Raw genomic sequence first — 17,106 nt, 5'->3', positions numbered from 1 at the left:
ATCCGTACCAGATAGGGTTGATAGAAGAGATAGAGAAGATCCAACGGAGAGCAGCGCGCTTCGTTACAGGATCATTTAGTAATCGCGAAAGCGTTACGGAGATGATAGATAAACTCCAGTGGAAGACTCTGCAGGAGAGACGCTCAGTAGCTCGGTACGGGCTTTTATTGAAGTTTCGAGAACATACCTTCACTGAAGAGTCAAGCAGTATATTGCTCCCTCCTACGTATATCTCGCGAAGAGACCATGAGGATAATATCAGAGAGATTAGAGCCCGCACAGAGGCATACCGATAATCCTTCTTTCCACGAACAATACGAGACTGGAATAGAAGGGAGAACCGATAGAGATACTGAAGGTACCCTCCGCCACACACCGTCAGGTGGCTTGCGGAGTATGGACGTAGATGTAGATGTAGAGTGGCCGCTCCTAAGCCACACATCACGCCGGTAAATGCCAAACGACGCCTCACTTGGTGTAAGGAACGTAAACGTTGGACGATTGAACAGTGGAAAAACGTTGTGTGGAGTGACGAATCACGGTACACAATGTGGCGATCCGATGGCAGGATGTGGGTGTAGCGAATGCTCGGTGAACGTCGTCTGGCAGCAGGTGCAGTGCCAACAGTAAAATTCGGAGGCGGTAGTGTTATGGTGTTGTCGTGTTTTTCATGGAAGGGGCTTGCACCCCATGTTGTTTTGAGTGGCACTGTCACAGCACAGGCGTACATTGATGTTTTAAGCACCTTCTTGCTTCCCACTGTTGAAGAGCAATCCGGGGATGGCGACTGCACCTATCAACACTATCGAGCACCTGTTCATAATACACGGCCTGTGGCGGAGTGGTGACGCGTCAATAACACTCCTGTAATGGACTGGCCCGCACAGAATCCTGACCTGAATCCTGTAGTACACCTTCGGGATGTTTTGGCACGAAGTCGGTGTGCCAGGCCTCACCGACCAACATAGATACCTGTCCTCAGTGTAGTACTACGTGAAGAACGGGCTGCCAAAGAAACCTTCCAGCACCTGACTGAACGTATGCCTGCGAGAATGGAAGCTGTCTTCAAGTCTAAGGGTGAGCCAACACCGTATTGAATTCCAGAATTACCGATGGAGGGCACCACGAACTTGTACGTCATTTTCAGCCAGGTGTCCGGATACTTTTGATCACATAGTGTATTAAACATTTACATTAATAAGCATATAATGAAAAATTACGAATTCACAAATATTCAAGTGCAATAATATGCTTTGCAAAATGCTGGAAAATATTAGACATAAACTGAATTTTGACACAAGTTGATTTTGTATCTGAAACTTTGTATGATACTAACTACCTAGAATTTCTATCAGAAAAATTTACAGTTCTCCCTTATTAAGTAATTTCTTTCATTAATAACACTTCCACAAGATCTCACTTCGGAGTTGTGTTATGTTATGGTAAATACTACTAAACAGAACTAATATTACTATGTCGATTTTCCAGAATTTTGAAAACAATAATTTTTCAAGAAAATAGTTGTAGTACAAAATCTAAATAATGATAAACTCGTACAACATTAAATAACAAATAAAACAAGTGAACTATGCTTATAAGACATTACATTACTCACGATCTCATATCGTGTAATACATCATGAATGTATAATGTATTCTATAAGATGTGCTCCTTGCTCTTTTACATTACAGCAGCCGCTTTTAAGTAATCAGATCCCTTGCAGCTGATTTCCGCTGCTACTCTAACGGAAGACTGTCTTTGTCTGCAGTACGATGGATTTCTACCAAACAACCTGCAGAAGGTGGACATCGAGGTCTGGAGCCAGGACCTGTGCGCGTCGCTCTTCTGGGACGGCTTTGAGTCTCCGGTCTACCCCTCCCACATCTGCGCCGCTGGTGTAGATGAGCGGGGCTCTTCCTGCAATGTGAGTGCATCGGCTATTTCGCTAGAGGAGATCGTACCAAAATTAAGTTGCTCCGCAAGACATGTTATTGGCTCAGGATTCGGTTGATCATCGAACACAGTCATAAAATAAATTTCTGTAGGCTTTTCCGTCTTAAACATACTGCAATTGAACATTATTTTACGCCAGACGCGTGTCGCTTTCAATTTATAATGCACCTTCTGTGTCGCCATTTGGAAATATGGTACACACAACGTTTCTATATTTTGATATCTCTAGATTAAAAACAGTATGTGCTTACCGAGTGGAGTAAATAAAGGTAGCCCGGAGAACGGGAGTTCCAGGTTACAAAGAAACACAGCAGAGAAAAGGAAATACAGTGCTAACCTGACTGTAGCAGATGTTGCAAGTGACCACCATTGATCTTGGCATGTTGCTGAAGGCGGATCGAATCTGGATTGCTGGAATTTTTGCAGTCTCATCCGAAATTTTCTGGTGTAGTTCTTGGAGACTATGAGGGTTGTTGCTATATACCTTAGACTTGAGGGTTCCCAACACAAAGCAATCGCACACTGACAGATGACTTGACCTAGGTGGTCAAATAGGACTTCGACCAGACTGACCTTTGCTAACATATTTATCATAAGTGAAGATTGTGTAAATGTGCTCCAAGGTCTGGCCGGCTGTATGGGCAGTTGGTCCGTCCTGTTGGAAGTAGCTGTAGGTCTTTCCTCCGCCGTTATGTACACACTTTAAAATGCAATCGTATCCACTCGTCCAGGCCACTTTTATTTGCCCCATCCTGCATAATATTGGCGTACAATTTACTTAGGAATTGTGCCTCATGTTTACATGTTCTAGTTCACTGCTTTTTCTTTCGTATTTAGTGGAAACCTAGTTTCGCATTATTTTTTTATCTTCAGAAGATATAAGCAAGAGTGATACGTCTTGCGCTGGCGGAGGAGCAAAGGAACAGGTAAAAAATGTAGAATTGTTTTATTTGACTATTCAAGAACACAAAACTCCTTCGTGCTGTTTCAGCTACATATAAATGAAAGCTCGACTGACACTTTCAGTCCTATTAAGGGGAGCCGGAGGTGGTCAAATCCAAAATATTACGATTTTTTTTGCTACTGAAAATTAATTGGAACATTCCTCTTTAATGTAAACTTTGAATTATTGTTCTACTCGCCCTAGAAGTGGAGTTATTTCCATTTTCCCCCAAGCCTGCAGAGGAAATGGGCGGCCGCTGAATGCATCTAACACCCTCTCGTGACTTCCTGGCGAACTGCTTGGGATTTTCTCGGCCTGTTACGCATACAGCGCCTTATGTTACGCATACAGCGAGTGTGCAAGGGTTGGCTACATTGTTTTCTGTGACAAATGAAGCGCTAAGAGTGCGGAACATCGTCTCTTTGCTGTTTACCGTTTCGAATTAGTTCAGTGTTGCGCCTGCTGTTGGTAGTAGTTGGCAAGTTGGCTCTGAGCACTATGGGACTCAACTGCTGAGGTCATTAGTCCCCTAGAACTTAGAACTACTTAAACCTAACTAACCTAAGGACATCACAAACATCCATGCCCGAGGCAGGATTCGAACCTGCGACCGTAGCGGTCTTGCGGTTCCAGACTGCAGCGCCTTTAACCGCACGGCCACTTCGGCCGGCTGTTGGTAGTATTATACTCCTTGTGTATAGTGTTGTTCTGGTTACGGTGCCACGTTTTAGTAACCATGTATATAAGAAGAGGAAGAACGTAGGGAAAAGAAAATTAACACTAATACCAAGTTGCGATACTACAATTACTGAAACAGTGCGTTCTTCTGCTAAGCAACACATGGCCGGCCTTAGCCCTGTGACATCTTCTAGCAAATACTACCTTGGGGATGGTGACTCCAAAGGTTTCAAGACTATAGAGGAACTGAAACCATATGGAAATGAATTTGTAGTTGAAAAGTTGGAATGCATTGGGCATGTGCAAAAGCGTATGGGTGCACGGCTTCGAAGGCTCAAACAAACTTTGGGTTCAAGTAAGCTCAGTGATGGAAAGACAATAGGAGAGAGAGGCAGGCTTACTGATGAGGTGATTGAACGTCTACAGAGATACTATGGGTATGCTATAAGGCAAAATACTAGTAATGTTAGTGACATGCGAAAAGCAGTGTGGGCATTGTTCCTTCATACTGCCTCTTCCAAAGAATACCCTCAACACAGCCTGTGCCCAAAAGATTCATGGTGCAAATATAATGCAAAAAAGGACTATGATCACAAACATGGTTTGCCAACAGCTGTGATAAATGCAATAAAACCAATTTTTCATGACTTAGCACAGCCAGAATTGTTACACAAATGTCTACACGGAAAGACGCAGAATCCTTATGAGAACGTAAACAATTTGATTTGGAAAGTGATTCCTAAAAGGGTGTTTGTAAGCATAAAAACACTGCACTTTGGCATGTATGATGCAATAGCAACCTACAACGAAGGGAACAGTGTGAAGTGTGAAGTTCTGAAGGCATTAGGATTTACAGCAGGGGTGAACACTGTAGGAGCACTAAGAAATATTGATAAAGAAAGGATAAGAGGAGCAGAAAGAAGAGAAAGGCATATGAAGTATGATGGAACAACAGCCCAGAAAAGAAGACAGAAGAGGAAGCTTTTGGAGGATGAAGAAGAAGACCCTGATAATCCATCCTATAGTGCAGGAATTTATTGAGAAACTTTGATAGCCATTTCGCGTAAATTAGAATTTTTCGAATATAAGGAACATTTTCTCAAAATCCACTCAAGCTAGAGAGATGAAATTTTTATACAGCACTCCTAGTGGTCACACTTACATTGTAACACGGCCATTTGGCAATATGTTCAGTAGTTTCATTTCAGATTAATTATAAAGCAATTATTTGTAAAAAAAAATTGGGTCATTAATAAAAAAAATAATTGGAAGGAAACTAGAAAAGATACTCCAAAATGCCTCTGTCATAACTGCAATACTAAACCACTCTATATGTAAAAAAAATTCAAATTTTTCTATTTGGTAGTTTATTCATAAATGTTCCTCAAACTTAGTGATTTTATCATGGGCAGCATAGGCACCTCCGGCTCCCCTTAACGAAAGCAAATAATGATTAGTAACCAAAAGGATTAAGTCCAGATTCATTTGGAATGTTCTGATGTTGATAACACAACGAGTCTTGGTAAAAGGAAACAATATGCACTTAGTCCGCGTAAGGCCAAAGTCTGAAGAAGTAAAGTTACTGCCCTAAGCTCGATAGGAATTACATGGTAAACACTGCTCAGTGACAGTGCAACGACGATTCCTTACGAGAGCTCTGACTGATGGGCTGCGGATGCAGCCAGTGCCTGCCCCAGAGAACTCAAAACAAGGACTGGCTCCATAGCCGCGACGGCATTGTCAATCTGTGGTTGAGTGCCGGCCTAAATACTATCTTGGGGTTCGGATACAGTATGAGCACATGACACGCCTTAGGAAAATAGTGACCACGATTGTAGCGGCAAGGTCGTGGAAACGTGCTCTGCCAGCAGAGGACTTAGCACCCCTCGTGGCGACTGCCAGAGACTCCGTGGATAACGAACGTGCGTGTTGTCCAGAAAGTGTACTATCCGATCACGATATTACTGCACTCGGCGTCCAGTGGCCGTTATCAGAAAAAAAAACAGAGACGTTAGTACACTGGTGACAAAGGAAGGCGCATCATACTGTGAATGATTTCAAGAAAGTTGTTCATATACTGTGAAGTGGTTCAGCGTGTCCTTGTGAAGCATCACAATAAAAACTCGCTCCCAAGCTGAATACCATTGTGGCCGAGTAATAAAATACCAACATGTGGGACGAGCGCGGTTTGTAGCTTTTGCTTGCAGGAGCGTGTGTCTGTTGCGGCGGACGGTGCCTTGAAGAACGGCTACCCGCGAGACGTAATTGTGTTGCAAGTTTACATGTTGCTGCCTTGTAGGGGGCGGCTGCAAAGAAGCAAAAATATTTTAAGTAAATTGTACATTGCTCTCATAAGGAAATATTGTTTTTAATCTAAAAAAAACAAAATGTAGATATGTATCGGGTCCACGGTATGACATTTCCACAATGACCGCAGAAGATATTTCGTAAATGAAAGCTATATGTAACCTATGAAAACATTCCTTAATTTTAGTAAGGTTAAGGCGGAGAAACCAATATTAATTAATACTTAGGGAGGTCATTAACACTCTGAAATGCTTGTAAGAGTGTTTCAGGGTAGATTGTGTTGAAAAACAGGTCGATACGTTACACCTTTCCGAGTTAATTAGCGTTGAATTTACCCCATCAGATCCTTGTGCGAGTAAATTTCAGCGGACAGCCAGATACTCGTACACTCAGTGTCGGTTGTTCTCATAGAGTTGATGATCGCGAGCGAAACTGCCCAGCCTTTGCTCGGGTTCGATCCTTACTACCGTCCCATGCCCAATTTTTGAATCACTCTCTTTTTAGGTTTTAGGACGCTTGAATTTAGGCGCGCAGCCACCTGATTGGCTAACTTCGATACTAATCAACTCGGAAACGGCGCAGCGTATCGAAATTTTTTCTTAACGATAATTTTTCAGAGCAACTTACCCTGAAACACCCTTTCTCACCAGCCCGTACGACAGTTGCTGAGAGAGATGGCCATGCAGGAAAACATACTACAGTCGTAGAAATTTTGCACCGTTGTATTTGGAGTCTTTCTGGATTCTCCCCATGAAGGAATGCGTCTCCGAGCCATCAGCTCTACACATATACCTTTATTGTCTACCGGTTTCGGTTAAATAACAGTATTCACAGGAGGAAAAATGGTACAACGATGAGTCGAGAATACACTGCATTCAAATCAAACCCAATCATATGTTCATGCAACTGCTCCATAAACTCAGATGAGCTAAAAATGCAATTTTGTATTTGTATCAGACAAATACATCGTTGTACAGCAATTCCTCCTGTGAAGATTGTTATCTAACCGAAACCTGTAGTGGATGAGGATGTATTTGTGCAGCTGATAGCTCAGAGATGCATTTCTTCAAACATTTGACAGCTGTAAGCACATACCTTATGAAATTTCCATCTACATGAACACGGGACAAGAAGTATGACACAGCCAAGGCGTAAGTAAACTTAGTGAACAAATAATAAGACATGTTAACCCTAATAACATAAAACGACATAACAGGGCTTCAAAACAATAGCGATTCGCTGTGACATGCACTTTAGAGTATTTTAGATGTAAGGTATGTGTACCAAATAAATATGTGTTAGTGGTAAGATTCAGAGATCGTACGTGCAACATACTAAAACTATATTCAGTTCAAAAATAAATGAACATTGAAAGTTTATTTAATTAATATCATCGCTTTAAAGAAAATGTTTAAATCTTGCAAGTGGGTCTTGTTAGGAGACCTTGCTCCTAATATGACACGTTGCCACATCTTGTTCGTATTAACATTGTGGGTCATGTAAATGGCAGGAAAATTGTTTGAATATACTGGAAGAGTTGTAATGTAATTTTATTTTATAAATAAGTGGAATGAGCTGAAACAGACTTTTATAATTACTTGTTTTTACAAACGCTTCATACACAACTGTTGGTACTTACTGCTTATTAACCCTTCAGATTATTAAATTTAATCAGCAATCAAAATTGTTCTGACAGCAGTAAGTTTTCATGTCGTAATGAGAACAATAATACTAATCTTTACATTTTCAATGAGCACATGAATAATTATTCGTGAAACTGGTTTGGCTCATTTAAATCATTTTTACAGGTGGGGCTCAGGAAATTTCGCACTTTGTCTTTGGGTGTCAACCCTACACAATTTTCATGCACATTTTTAACACATTTTTTGCAAAGTATCGTGTCAAATATCCTGTCTTCACAGCACACGTGACAAAACCAGCCTACCTCTTTCAACACTTTCTTAGAGGCAGAGCTGCTGCTTGCTTCAGCAGAGTCTTTATTTTTGCATTTTTTCTTCGGAATATTCTATATTGACAGTGAAATTTTTTGCGACCTGTATCTTTCTTAGACCCAGTGCTTTCGTTGGCACCATTTTTCTTTTGATTTTGCGTGAACAGTGTCTTACATACGACTTGCACCTTGTAATTTAATTCCTTCGTCTGTGGTGTTTGATTTTTTTTTCCTTTCAGCTTCGGGGTTTGCAAAATTTCTTTGAAAGAACAATCCAGATCTTCAGCTGCGTCACTGTCTTCAAGACTGAAGTCACCTGAACTATCCTTTATTGAATATGCCTCGCTTTCTGATGAACTGGAATCAGTGGACTGGCGTCTCCCATTTCGGGAAGCCTTTGGGCCTGATTGTGTCTCTGACAGTTTCCCTGTTTCAGGGGCAATTGTCATGTCCTCTTCTGGGTCAGGACGCCCTGATAGACGAGAGGGAGCAAATGCAGTGTCTGAAATAGCTTCTGGGTCAAAAGGTCCCTGTTGCACGGAACCCAGACATGACATTTACTAGGGATTCTGCTTTTGGCCACACCTTGCTGAAAATTTTTTCAAACACATCTATTAATTGCTCTGTTTTCTTCCCTTTCATGTGTAGACTAGTACAGCTGAACTTTGTCATCCCAGTGAGATATAAACGACGTGAATACTGATTTATCCATGGGTTTCAGCTCGTTTGTTGTGTTTCTGGGCAAGCTGTTAAGTCTGATATTGTGCTCTTCAGCAACTTCGCAAATTTTAGGGTCCAGATGTGATGATGCTTCACCAAATATCAAAATAACATCTCTTTCAGGCTTGTATTCGGCAAAATGGTGTATCCATATGATGAATGTTGCAGTATTCATTGAGCACTTATCTGTCATTTCTACTGCTGTCCCAGGTGGCAAATAGTCTTCGCATTCTGGCTTGTGTCGGTTTCCTTTGAAACGTATCATAGGAGGAATAACCTGTCCAATTGCATTCCCATGTTCTGGGGCAACAAAGTGCCTCACCTTTCTTCGCCAAAACTTCAGGAGACTTGTGGAGTCAGAGGCGACATTCCTTTTCGTCCATATTATAGATAAGGTGGGGTTTGTCAAATAACTCCATTTCGGGATTGACGGTTTTCAGTTTCTGAAAAGATTTACAATAATTTCATTTACAATAATCTTGTTTAGCTTTGCAGCTCTTCCAGTATTCAAGCGTTGTGCCTCCCTTCTTGCAATATCTGGGTGTCTCTGTAGGAAGATCTTGAGCCACTTGCATCCAGCCAATGTCTTCATCTCATTAAAAGGATTCTGCACAATATTCATTTCACAATATACATATAAACATTTTCTGAGCACTTTTTCTGTAATTGGATACCCAACTTCGAAAAATTCTTTGGCAAAGTTCTCTTTCCTGAGCTTCGTCCAAACAATTTTTTCATCCCAAACTTTTGGTTGTTGTCCAGAACTTACGTGATTGTGTAACGTACTTCGAGGAAACCTGTGTGTTCTCGAAGCGGCTCTGACAGGCATCCCTTCAGCAGCAGCTTCCACAGCTCGTTTTAAATTATCTGCATCCCATGTTGCTCGTTTTTTCTGTGGCCCTATCTAAAAACAAACATTTCCAGTAAACCTGACGTTCCTGGATCAGGGCTATAAAACTGTGTTATGTTTTTTTTAAATTACTGTACTTCTATTATAGCTACTAAAGCTACTAAAAATTATTGATCTAAATGCAGAACGCCCCATCACAAAGATTACCAAGAAGGAATTTAAAATGTTTTCTTTTCACATTTCTTGCAACGACCAACTAATAGCTCAGTAAAAATGTATAAAATAATTTAGATTTAATTTAGAGATAGTAAATACGTGTTACATGAGTTTTCCCAGTATACGCTAAAATTAACTACGCCTTGTCGTTATGCAAGGCTCTGTACAGCAGGGTGCCTAATAAGGCCCGCCCAGACCTTGTTTGGAGCGCCACGGATGGGAACAACCAGTTTAAAACGGGTGTGCGTTTATTGTTTAAAAAGAAACTTATTATTAGGAAGATAATACCACCATCTTAATACAGCACAATTTTCTGTTCCTAAATGCATATCTACTAGTAAAAATGCTTCATAACCGAAACGGTTGCATTAGATGAAACGTACCGTGAAAATAAGAAGCAGCCCTTCTTCGTTGAACGCCGTAGTACAACCGAATGTAAAATGGCCGGCACGAGAGCGGGTGTGGAAATAGTTGTTTACTTGGCCACTAGATGTCAGAGGCTGTCGCTACCGAAGACATTTAGCGCTGTTTTCAAACTTTCTATGCTAGAAAATGAGAATGGACCTTCTTAGGAATCGGGCCTTATTTGGTACATGTACCTTAGGAATCGCTAATGTCCAACTACTTTTACCACAATTCGCCCGAATTGACCACGGGTGTAGACGTTTAGAGTGTCGTTCCAGGCGCGTCTAAAGGGTTTTACCGGATAGCGAGTGCGAATTAGCCATCCATAAGACTCCTAGGGGTTGATTGGGTGTTGTTTGATTTGGGGCAGGTTACCAAACATCGATGCCATGTGTCCCATCAGACTAGGGAACGATGGAGAAGGAAGTCGGTCGTGCCCTTCACAGGAATCATTCCGGCATTTGCCTGAAGCGATTTAAGGAAATCACTGAATGGGTAGGGATGTGTCCTGGGGTTGACATGTATAGATACTCTAAAACGAACTTTATTATTTTAAAATCCACAAATATCGTTGTTTCTAGATTGATTGGAGACAAACGCTAAGACATTTGACCACTAGATGTGGGGATGGTGATAAGAAGGAGTGTCACAGAATCAAACACTTGATGAAGCGAGACATCGGAAAAAGAAATGTCGGGTACGGCCTTTCTGCGATACATTCTCGGATTGACGGACAGAGTCGCCTGTACACTGCGCAAACAAGGCATAAAGTCTATTTATAAACCGACAAAGAATATCAAAGTGTGTCTCAGAACGGCAAAGGAGAAAAGCGACCCATTTGCAACGTCGGGAATATAGCGCACACCATGTACACACGGACTGGAAAAATCAATGAACAGCAGGATCACCGAACGTAAGGGACATTGCAGGTTGGGGCATGTGGAGAAATCGGCCATGGCGGAGAACGTGATGTGTGAGACCGACCACGTAGTAAAATTCGCCGAAACGGAATTCTTGATGTAGAGAAGAGTTATCACAGCCGCGTGTTCGAAGAAGCTAAAGAAATACACAAATACGAGAAAAGCTTTAACAAGAAAGAAGAGAGTCTCAAGGCGAACGGATCCTGGGTTTCCGTGCTGAATCGAACGACCGTTGCTAGTAGGAAGAGGAGAACCGCAGCGGTACCTACCCTTGAACGTTGGCGCGCCACGTACATACAATCTGCAGTTTTCGGTATTACTAGGCTAACTGATGATCGACTTGAATACATTTCACTGATAGGAATGAGACTGTGTGTGGAAAGGAAACGATATGTAAAAATAATCGAAAAGAACAGACTTCAGAATGAGATTTTCACTCTGCAGCGGAGTGTGCGCTGATATGAAACTCCCTGGCAGATTAAAACTGTGTGCCGGACCGAGATTCGAACTTAATCTACCAGGAAGTTTCACATCGGCGCACACTCCGCTGTAGAATGAAAATCTCATTCTGGAATCATCCCCCAGGATATGGCTAAGCCATGTCTCCACAACATCCTTTCTTTCAGGAGTGCTAGTTCTGCAAGTTTCGCACGAGAACTTCTCTAAAGTTTGGAAGGTAGGAGACGAGGTACTGGCAAAGTAAAGATGTGAGGACGGGGCGTGAGTCGTGCTTAGGCAGCTCAGATGGTAGAGCACTTACCCGCGAAAGGCAAAGGTCCCGAGTTTGAGTATCGGTCCGGCACACAGTTTTAATCTGCCAAGAAGTTTCAAGAACAGACTTGTTTGTGAGACATGTGCCGTAGTAGCTGCTAGGCGAACTTGCTTACCGGTGTCTTGGATCCTGCACCTGGCACTATGTCCCAGTCATTGCAAAAAGTTACTACAGGCGTCGAAGTTATCCAGACGACCAACACATGGCATAGCCAGACTGCTGACCGGAGATCGAAAGAGAACAGAAAGAAAACAATTTTTACTTGTATGTTCATAGTGCCACAACATCCAACAAATAATTGAGGACGAAGTTTGCAAATGCTACGCTGAGATGAAGAGTTTGGCACAAAAGAGAAATTAACTGCTCTTTTGGGGTTCTTCTACTGGCGTGTGCCTGGCATCTGCTTTTTTCCAATTAGTTGTATGTACTGTTAAAATATGTAGGAGTGATTTAGGGTCGAACGACAACCTTAAATCAGTCCTGGAGATTTTAAAAGTTGTGACTATTTCTAGCTATCGCCAAAACTGTAATAAAACTTCGTACGGTGTTATAGCTTATCTGTATGCAATATGCTACATCTCTCTATGTTGAGGATCAAATACCCTTTCCAGCATTAGGCGCAAATACACTGTCAGTATTTGTTCTCCAAGTTTTCTGCTGTGCTTCTATGTACATCATATCCAAATTTAGTATTATTGATATATATATTTTGTATTTATCTTGTCTTCGTCATTGGTGGTGTTACTGAATGCTTATCAGTACAATACTGTTTGTTAACTGCAGGTTGGCCAATTGCCAAAGAGGTCTGCAGAGTAAGTCCAGGCCCCACATAAACTGTACGACGCAGGGGACGTGCAAAGGGGAGGGGAGGGGAGGTGTGACTAACCCTGCCTATCTCCACAGTGCACGCACCTTAACCTGCGCTTCATCCTTCTACGAAAGCACAAATAATGAAATGAAAAATCTTTTAAATATTGTTCAGCATCGAAACTGAACTCGACTTCTGAATTAACATGCTTAATGGAGATCCTAACTGCAACAATTACATATACTTTCCGCAAGGAAAGAACACAGTACAAAATATAGTGAAGTACAAAACAGAAAATTAGCAGTCGAAAATGACTGTCTGCTATGTAACGTTGGCTGCAACCAAAAACAAAAGACTGTTGAACGAACCGTACTGACGTCTGCCGATTCAGTTCTGGGAAACTAATCAGCCAACTTACAGTTAACATACACTACATACATTTTTAGCAATGGATGTATTTCAGTGTATTTGTCATGTAATGGGTCGTCGAAGGGTTATGGAGCACGGGGTGGGGGGCAGGGTGTTTCGAATGAATTGCGTCATTACAACAGTGATTCAACGAGGTCTCAATGGAGGTCGTTTGACACAACACGATGTCATCCTCTGTACCAATGAACTTGCGTTTGGTAATTCGATAAGTAAAGTATCACAGTGTGTTTCAATTGGATTTGGCCACTGATATCGTTAACATCGATTTTATGCTCAATGGGTAAGTATCACTGGCACATTAGCTAAAGAATATGAGGTGGTGCATGTAGCAACCTAATATGTATCTCAACAGTTAAATTCATTTGCTTTTTGTAGCATTTTTTACATCTTGGTAACAAGTTAGATTGCACTAAGGGGTAAGGTTTGGATCCATGCGGTATATTAACAAAAGAAAGTGGTCAATGATCACAAGGAATGGACGTTTATTGTCTATAAAAGACACACGTTATTCATCAGTCTTTACAAATTACAAATAAGAACAGCTACATGGACAACAAGGAAAATGATATAGACTTAATTATGTGTTCCCTAAAACAATAACACACAATACTCAAAATGGGGATGCTACGCAGACATAGCTTGTTTCATATGCACAGTGGATAGGGCGGGTTGTTTGGAACAATGGGGACGGAAGCAATTCACCGCAGACTCAGGAAAGTTATCATGCTAGGATTCAGAGATAGAGTTACTAAGGACCTAAGCGTGTTCAGTTACTACAATTTAACTGACTGCAGTGAAAGCAGGCCGTGTACAGGAACGGGTCTTATCAGATAACAAACTGTTGAAGAACGCCTTAAATTCTATAAAGGCAAAACTAGGATATATTCGTTACGCATTTGTTCAGCTCGTAATCTTATGTACGATAATATGAAACATAGTACTGCTTATTGCATACAGTATTAAAGACGTGTGCCAGATTTCACCTATAACTTCTATGTTCAACACTGCAAATTCTTTTATTCGGGTCAAAATGCTCGCAGAGAAGAGGCCGTGAAATGACTAAACGCAATTGCTGAAGGCAGTGATGCATTCATTTAAACGCCACCAAGAAAAGATCAACACTGAAGCAATGAACACTTTAAAATCACAGGCTACTTCATCGAGACGCCTCCTGAATATGAAAACTGATTAAATACATCTGAAAATGTAACCATGAAATAGCTATTAAATTGCAGCATTAAACGAACGCTGATTGAAAGTTGCTACATGATGAAATAACTACTTGGTGCCTAACTCCAAACTGCATGTGTAATCATAAGGAAGGTACCACATCATACTTACAAGCCGCTGAGTACAAGAAAAGTGCCGGATAATTCGTAGATTTAGGGGGACCCATCCTCATTAAGGTGGGGGGGAGGGGAGAAGTAGTATCGTTAGCTACCTTGCCAGCTGCTAGACAGTGGGGTACCAAGCAATGCAATATCGGTTACACGACGTGAGTTTATCGCTACAACCACCAAAGTACTATGAGGTTGATTTAGCTCTAGAAGGAGGGGGTTTAGTCTTTGGATTCCCATGGAACTTTAGAAACAAACAAATTGATCCATCCACTCTCAGTAAGATTTGCAGGATGGAAGGAGGATTAAAACGGTATCACTGGGAAATTAAAAAAAAATATCATCCCTAACATCCTTCCTCCAAACACTCGTCGTAGTAGTACAAGAGTGAGATTGGTAGTTACTCTTGTATATACAGGGTGTTTCAAAAAAGACTTTACAACTTTAAAAATTCATATAATTTTATTGAAAGACGATATAGAGCTGGGCTTCGTGTTATTTTGTAGGGAAACACATCAAGGTTTTTACCTTAAAGTAAAGATGTTGTACGTGGTTTATGTTAGTTACTCTGCACACATCCCACCGAAAGTCAATTTCTTCCCAAACTCACTGTAGCATTGCAGGTGTAAATTGCTCAATGGCGGCGCAAATCCTTGCTCTAAGTTCAGGTAGAGAGGCCAGCACAGGAGGTACAAACACGAGTCGCTGATGTATCTTGTTGACAAAACATTGTCTCACTCGGTCAACGACGTCGTCAGATGTGTTTGGACAACGCGATAATTTCCCATGTCTTACCGAGCACCCTGTTACCACAAAACATTTATGCCAGTCATATTAGGCCTACTAGGAGGACCTTTAGCACGGTTGGTAAGGATATTACGCTGAACTGTTGACGCCGACTTCGATTCTTCAAACCAAGACACACAGCTATCACTCTCGGGTCCAGTGATGGTGGCCATCTTAACGCAACTGCCGCTAGCGCTCCTTATGGTGCGATTGGGCACTAGCAAACAACGCGAGACGAAACGTGATGTATTTCCCTACAAATTGACACTACAATCATCTCTGTAGGTACTATGAAGTAATCTGTATGAATTTTCAAAGTTGTATAATCCTTTTCTAAAAACACCCTGTATGATCCGCTTTGAGATGCTAAACGACAGACAGCATGAAACGGAACTGGCAGTAACGTTTCAGGCGAACTACTGAGAGGGGAACAGTTCTTTTTGTTTACCTTTCCGTAACTGAATACTATGAAATGTTGCTTCCAGGGCGACTCTGGAGGCCCCCTGCTGCATGAGGGCGTCGTCGTGGGTCTGGTGTCGTGGTCGTACCGCTGCGCCACCCCTCCCTACCCCACAGTCTACACCAGGGTCTCCAGCTACGTCGACTGGATCAACCAGCAGATCGGCGTCTGACGGGCGGCTCCAGGCCTTCACTGAATCACATGACGCACTAATGTTGTCAAATTACCAACCGGAATTTGTTACACACAGTTACTGACTATGGATTCTCAGAAGTGACTCAATAAAAAATACCATAAAACTCAGAAGAAATTGTCTTCATAAAAATGATCCTTTACATGACTTTTTGTATCCTTTTAAATTCGTCTACTCAGTGCACATGTAATAAACAGAAAAAAATCGGAGGTAATATTATTTCCATGAAGGAAACCAAAAATACAGGGTGAGTGTGAAGTATTCATGTAATTGCAGACACTCATTCTAGGTACAAGCTAAGAGGATTTTTTGCAAATGCTAGCATAAATCATAATGCTTTTTTTATGACTTTCCTTCCACACGTGCTCCTCTCGTTACACGTAGACGATCTAGGCTGTACTCAGTTTCTCTCCATGTCGTTTGCCAACCTCTCTTCCATCACCGACTCCACAGCGTCTCTCCCTTGAGGCGACGCAAGTCATGCGATACCTCCTCATATCCTGTCGGACCTCCTTTTGCCGTGCGTAGTGCTGCATCACGACGTGGCACGGACTTAACAAGTCACTGGATGTCCCCTGCCGAAATATTGAGCCATACTGCCTCCAAGCAGTCCATAATTGCGAAAGTGTTGCCGGTTCAGGATGTTGTGCACGAACTGACCTTTCGATTATGTCCCGTGTGTGTTCAGTGGGATTCATTTCGGGCGATCTGGATACCCGAATCATTCGCCCGAACTGTCCAGAACTTCTTCAAACCACTTTCGAATAATGATGGCCTCGTGGCATACCAAATTATCATCCATAAAAATCTCATTGAAATGGCTGCAAGAGGTCTCCAAACAGCCGAAAATAGCTATTTGCTGTCAGTGATTGGTTCAGTTCCACCAGAGGATCCAGTCCATTCCATGTAAATAGAGCTCACACCATTACGGAACCACAACCAGCTTGCACAGTGCCTTGTTGAAAATTTGGTCCCATGGTTTTCGTGGGGTCTGCACCCCATTCGAACCCTACCATCAGCTCTTGTCATCTGAAATAGGGACTCATCTGACCATCCCACGGTTTTAGAATCGTCTAGGTTCCAACCGATTTGGTCACGAGCCCAGGAGGGGCACGGATGGTGATGTCGTGCTGATAGCGAAGGCACTCGCATTGGTCGTCTGCTGCCATAGTCTATTAACGCCAAATTTCGCCACACTGTCCTAACAGATACATTCGTCCTACATCCTACATTGACTTCTGAGGTGCTGCTTGTCTGTTACCACTGACAACTCTACGCAATCGCTGCTGGTATCGGTCGTTAAGTGAAGGCCATGGCCCACTGCGTTATCGATGACACTGTGGATAGTGGAATACTGAATTCCCCAAAGACTTCCGAT

General features: G+C 42.0%; 1 protein-coding gene across 2 annotated transcripts in view; it reads left to right on the top strand.

Moving 5' to 3' along the window:
• Positions 1-17,106, top strand: part of LOC126163338 (trypsin delta-like) — a 122,721-nt gene that overhangs the window by 27,143 nt on the left and 78,472 nt on the right. Inside the window, exons 6-7 of one of the 2 annotated variants that reach the window (XM_049920169.1) lie at positions 1,769-1,924; positions 15,561-15,817. In XM_049920169.1, the coding sequence (XP_049776126.1) occupies positions 1,769-1,924; positions 15,561-15,707 (303 nt within the window). In that variant the 3' untranslated portion in view covers positions 15,708-15,817. Of the gene's footprint in view, positions 1-1,768; positions 1,925-15,560; positions 15,818-17,106 lie in introns of those variants that run through there. The other variant, XM_049920170.1, reaches the window with a different exon arrangement.

This window comes from Schistocerca cancellata, chromosome 1 (assembly GCF_023864275.1).
Source record: "Schistocerca cancellata isolate TAMUIC-IGC-003103 chromosome 1, iqSchCanc2.1, whole genome shotgun sequence".
Lineage (NCBI taxonomy): Eukaryota > Metazoa > Arthropoda > Insecta > Orthoptera > Acrididae > Schistocerca > Schistocerca cancellata.
Note: the sequence above shows the minus strand (reverse complement) of the source record. Positions and strands in the feature narration are given on the sequence as shown.